This window comes from Gekko japonicus, unplaced genomic scaffold (genome assembly GCF_001447785.1).
Source record: "Gekko japonicus isolate JY-2015 unplaced genomic scaffold, Gekko_japonicus_V1.1 scaffold1138, whole genome shotgun sequence".
NCBI lineage: Eukaryota > Metazoa > Chordata > Lepidosauria > Squamata > Gekkonidae > Gekko > Gekko japonicus.
In genome coordinates this window covers 12,203-17,833 of record NW_015170923.1, presented here as the reverse complement: position 1 = coordinate 17,833, position 5,631 = coordinate 12,203, and the positions used below count along the sequence as shown (strand labels likewise).

The 5,631-nt window shown below is 55.3% G+C and overlaps 1 protein-coding gene across 2 annotated transcripts; it reads right to left on the bottom strand.

Annotated features, from left to right (window-relative positions):
- Window positions 1–3,127: 3,127 nt before the first annotated feature.
- On the bottom strand, window positions 3,128–5,615 carry SCN4B (sodium channel, voltage gated, type IV beta subunit). Of its 2 annotated transcripts, none has more exons than XM_015418778.1 (3): window positions 5,382–5,615; window positions 5,173–5,302; window positions 3,128–3,338 (listed from the first exon to the last, which is right to left on the bottom strand). In XM_015418778.1, exons 1-3 carry the CDS (start codon window positions 5,602–5,604, stop codon window positions 3,170–3,172), a joined length of 522 nt encoding a protein of 173 aa, XP_015274264.1. In that variant the 5' UTR covers window positions 5,605–5,615; the 3' UTR covers window positions 3,128–3,169. The 2 variants fall into 2 exon arrangements, with proteins under 2 accessions (XP_015274264.1, XP_015274265.1); XM_015418779.1 differs by lacking the exon at window positions 3,128–3,338 and adding an exon at window positions 4,736–5,048.
- Between the last annotated feature and the right edge of the window lie 16 nt (window positions 5,616–5,631).

Sequence of the window (5,631 nt, the reverse complement as noted above, 5' to 3'; positions counted from 1 at the left end):
TGATCGGTAACCAAGGGAGTGGCTGCAGAATCAGTGTGATATGCACTTTCTGCCTAAGGCCAAGCAGGATCCAAGCTGTGGCATGCTGTACTAGCTGGAGTTTCCTGAAGGGTGCCCCTGTAGCATCAGTTTATGGAGGTATTTATTCAGGAGATGCCTCTTCTCTAGAAGCCACATGTCTCTCTTCTCTTCGACCAGAGTCTCTCTTGCCACAAAGGAGGAAGGACAACTTGGTGACTCCCCATCTGTTAACTCTTAAATGCCTCAGAACTCACTGAGCACCTTAAAAAAAAAGAGAGGAACCCAGCCAGTCTGTGTTCCACAACTAGTTAAGTTGAGCACCACCACTAGTTAAGGCTGGGTCCATAACCTCTTGGGAGTAGCTGGCTAGTTAGTTCACTATCCCATCTCAGCTTAGCAGAGTGCACCGTGGCTGCATGCAGTAGAAGCTCTTTGTCCTCAATGTGCTGGCAGAGTGACAAAGTTACACAGAGCCACTTTTCAGTTTCAAGACTAATTGTCGTCCTTTTATCTAGGAACTACATTCTAGACAGAGACAGAACTAACCCTAAACTACCTTGGGTGGGTCCGGATGCAGAGAGGCATCCAGCCTCCATTGTGGATGGGTGTGAGAGAAACCCCACAGTTTACTTCTTGTTTGCCCACTGGGCAGTCAAGCAACGGCAGGCAGCAGGGGGCTCTGCGACCTTCTCCAGCACCTGTCCAGTGCCCACGGAGAACGTCTCAGTCGCTGACATCAAGAACATATTTCCTGAGGATGAAGACCCTGCCCAGGTCAAGCTGCAGAGGTCCGTGGGCCTCTCGTGAGCCAGGTGCCTCTGTCCTCTGTGTTGCCCAGCTGCGGCCTGTTTGGTTGGTAGCCCAACGCAGCCCCCTCCCAGGGGGCTCTTATGTTCTTAATTTATGCACCAACCAATTCACTTGCTCACAAGTTTAATGCCAGTAGCTCACAAAGTAGTATTTTTGCTCACAAGACTCCACAGCTTAGACTGAACATGGCTTACCGGCCACCTGATCCAATCTCAGCTCTGCATATGCATCTTGGGTCTGAGTGGCCCCTCCTAACGGCTGCCTCCCCCCCCTGCTTTTCCTGTAAACAGCCCTTGAGGAGATTTTATTCCAATTTGTCTGAAGAAGTATGCTTTGGGAAGGGTTATGGGCCCAGCCTTAACTAGTTGTGATGTTCAGCTTAACTAGCTGTGGTACCTAGACTGGCTGGTTTCCTTTGTGTGCGTGTGTGTGCTCAGTGAGTTTTCTCATTATGCTTGAGCTCTTACAGAGGCCTGGTTGGCATCTAGAAGACCCCATTAGGGTGGGAAGGTGACATAAAAATGCTTCAAATGAATAAAGGGAGGGGCCTGGCTGTGGCAGCGCTCCAGGCAGGCCTGCCCCTTCCAGCTCTCCCTGCGATGGCTGCACCCACCTGGGAAGATCTGACAGGAGTGGTCCTGCTCTCCCCTGGAAAAGGAGGTCTCATATGGGAAGGTTGTGACCAGCACCTCCCCTCCTGCAGAAGAACCAAGACTCCCCCCCACACCTGAGCAGCAGCAGCAGCACCCCTCCCCAGCTACAACAGAGAACAATGAGAAGGCTGGAAAAGCAGGGGACGTCTCTGAGAGGTGGCTCCGAATGCGAAAGGATTTGCACCAGAGTGTGGCTATGAAAATGCGATGTGAGGTGTCATCATGACAATCAATGAACACAAATCTGACATAAGAAATCACCACATCCAAAAACCATCCAGGGAAACTTTTGGTCACTCTGGACACACTATCACAGACTTGAAAGTCACTGTTCTGCCCCCCCCCCCAACAAAATTTAGAGGGAATCTACAGTGTGAAAGTGCTGAATTGGAACTCACCAAGAAATTAAACACTCCATGCCATCTTGGCTTAAACAGAGATTTGGATTTCTTTACTATGATCTCTAATAGCGTTACAGGGCCTTTCTTGAAATTTGAATTCGCAGTTCTTAACATGTTTTTATCAGACTATAACCTTTTATCTATATTGGGTTAATTTTCACTTAATCTATTTATCCTGCATCTTCAATCATACCTACCCTTTCTTCCCCAATGCCCCCCTTACCCTGAAAATTAACACTTGAAAGATTCATGGCAGAATTCGCACCAGCTGTCTCCCAAAAAGGGATTCGCTCAGGCAGGCTGAAGGGGGGGGGGGAATTAGGAACCCAGGGGGGTGTTGCTGTGGAATTCAATTGTTTGGGGGGGGGGTTGCTTTTATGGTCCCTGCCCGGCAGCATCCTGAAGCCTGAACATTCTTTGCCTGCCGGAAGTTCCACCGTATCTGGTTGGGGGAGGATCTGACGATCATAAAGACCTGAAAATCTGCTTTCCCCATCCTATTTTATTTTGTGACTTCTGGCCTGATGGGGAACTTGAGAGATTGTCCAGTTGTTGGGTATTACAAGTTGAAAACACTCAGTATATCTGGGGTTAAATGTTTGTTTATGTTACTCACAGGAAGTCACATGTTTCTCATGTCACCAATGTTCTTTAGCTGTAGAATACCTGGGAATTTTCTCCCTGATCTAGGAATTTGATTAGGACTAAAGTGTCAAAAGTGTATTACCATTTTATGGCTCTCTTCCCATCTTTGTTTGGTGTTCTGAAGAACAAGAAGGGTAGCCATAATCTCTCCTCTTCTAGTTTTGTCTTTGTAGAGTAAGGATGTAGCAGATTTTGCTCTGTTGTTATTTTCATCCCAGTTACCCTTCCCATGCTAGAATTTAGTAAAAACTGTATATTTTAATCACACATGGACTCTGAATTATTTTATTCCGGGACTTATCTCTGCTAAATATCTCACTATCACCCAACACCAGTGTTATGCGTAAAAGGTCCCCCATGGATTGCACTCTGCCCAGCTGCCCCTGGGGGAGGGGGGCTCTACATTTGCCCCCCACCCCACCCCACCCCAGTGGCCTCTGCCTGGATGGCTGCTGCAGCTGAGCATTCAGTGAAGCCGAGCCATTGTGCTCCCTGGGCTGCCTGAGCCGGAGACCCACCGGGGCCCCGAGGCACCGCCCCCCCAACCCCTCACCCTGTACAGCCTCCCAGGTGAGGCCCTGCGCAGTCCTCCAGGTCCAGTGGTGGCTGGGCACCAAGGCCTGCCTTTGGCTCTTGCGGTCACTCAAGCCCTTCAAATGGCCTCGTGTTGCCCTGCTTGTTACTGGAGGGGGGAGGAAGAGCAACGCGGGACAGAGACATCTGTGTCTTCCTGGCTTCCTTTATTTCTAGCCTCCTTGAGGCAGAGTACATGGTGTGAAACGAGGGAATCCAGTAGCATGAGACATGTCTAGTAAACAAAGCAAGAGGCCGAGGATTACAAAAACTAGGAATGAAACAAACTAGCCAAGAAGAGGCAGAAAACCGTCCCTTGCTGCAAAAGTGCCACGCCCATTTTACCTCCCCCTCCCCCACAGAGCCCTTGGCAATAACCACGAGTGGGGCCTCCTCACACTGCCCTGAGAGGCCGGTCAGGACGTCAATCCCCAGTTTACAGTTGGGGACACTGAGGCACACACAGGGGAGGGGGCGTGACTTTTTAAAAGCCACCCAAAAGACAGAGGAGCAGGATCCTGCCCTGAGGGTTCCCGATTGCTTTTCCTGCCCCCAGCACCCAAGACACGCAGCAGCAGGTGGCAGGTCAGGTAGACAGACGGACACCAGGTGCACCCTTCCTCACTGAACAGCTTCCTTAAACGCATGGGAAATGAGACGGGGGGGGGCTGGCCTCCCAGCTCTCAGATGGTGCCCCCCCACTTGCCTCCCGGAGCTGTGGGGCACCACGCAGTCTCTGATGGACTTTGGTTTCTTGAGTGGAACTAGCAAAAGATCATTTTTCTTTCTTTCTTTTAAAAAAAGGTATCTAGCCCTCCTGGTTTAAAAAGCGGAGGATGCCCATTCGCAATGGCTGTCAAGAGCGAGAAGTCCAGGAAGGCCAGGATCAGAGACCCACGACTCACCTCTCCCCATTCCTGACCTTTAAAAACGGAACACAAAATCCTAATTCTGAAAATGCCCCCAGGTGGGCTCCACATGCAAGCCGGGCAAAGGCCTCTGCGCCAAGGAGCTCTGCCTGGGCACGGTGGCCCCCTTCGGGGCGGGGGGCTCAAGGGAGGGGGGCTCTGAGCCCCCCAGGCCTCTGCAAGCCATGCTCACGGGCAGCACCCCCCCCCGTTGCCTGGCATCCCAAGTCCTTGAGGGTGGGGGGGCCTCTTGCCCGCCTGGCACTGCTACTGCCTCCTCCTTGCTCCAGGCAAGGCCCTTTCCGCAGGCCAGTCCCAGTCCCAGTTGGAAGCGGATCCGGAGGGCCAACAGGGACGCACCAGTGTAAGCAGCAGGGTGCCAGAAAGAAAACATGCGGGAGTTGGCATGGGGGCACAGCTGGGCAGCCTGGCAGAGAAGTGCCAAGCGACCCCGGTTCTGCTTTCTCCACGAGGCCCTGGGGTGGCCTCAAGGCACAAGGGCAAGGCCGGTGCTGGGCCAGGGGCCAGACCAGCGCCTGAGAAGGGCAAGGCTCCCTTGCAGTCCCCAGGGGGAGGGGAGGGGAGGGCATGCGGCCCCAGTCCCCACCCCACCTGGCCCTCCTGGCCCCACTGTGGCTCAGGACCTGCCCGAGCCCCCCCCCGCCGCCTTCCTCCTCTTTGTCCCAGAAGGGGCCAGAGGCAGGTGCCTTTCGCCTGCCCCCCCCCCCAGGCAGCGGGCAGCTCCCTGCCTGCCCACCCGCCTCCAGCCCAAAGTGTGCAGGCGCCTCTGCCAAGCGCGGCGGAAGCAGCAGCAGCAGCGTCGGTTACAGGCAGCTGTGTTATAGAGTCGTGTCTCAAGCATCAGGCGCTGGGGATACAGATCCGCCTGCCTTCCTCCTCCTCCTCCTCCGGGCCTGGCTCCCGGCGGCCCCCTTCCCCCGCCTCAGGCCTTGGGGGCAGATTTCTGGTCCGCTTTGGAACCGGCCAGCCCGTTCTCCGTGTTGTCGTTCCCGGAGGAGCTCACGAGGCACTCGTTGCTGTGGACAGAGAGGCGCAGAGAGAGGAGGAGGAAGAGGAGGAGGAGGAGGAGGAGGAGGGTCCGGCCGTCTGCTCCCAGGCCCCGTCCCGCCCCTCGCTCCCCGGGCGGTGACCCTCACTCACTTCTTCTCCTTCCTCTTCTTGAGAAGGAACAGGATGAGCTTCTTGAGCAGGAGGATGAGGACGAGGAGCCCGATGACGCCCCCCACCACCGCCGCGATGATCTTGGCCAGCGTGTTGTCCACCTTCACCACTGCGGGGGGGGCGGGGGCGGGGGCGGGGGAGAGGGGAGGTCAGGCTACCACCCCGCCCGCCCCCCCGGGGCCACTCACGCTCCACGACGACGGCCAGGGAGATGGTGGCGTTGTGCTCGGCCCCCTTCTCCTTGGGGTTCTTGACGGCGCACGTGTACTTCCCCGAGTCGCTGAAGTCGACGGACAGGAGGAGGATGGAGAGGTTGTACTCGCGGCTGTCCTTGTGGAGGGTCACCTCCGGCAGCTCCACCCGCGGGTTGCACAGCCGGCAGACGGGCCGCACGTTCTTGTTGCGCACCATCCCCGTGTACAGCTGGGGGGTGGGGGG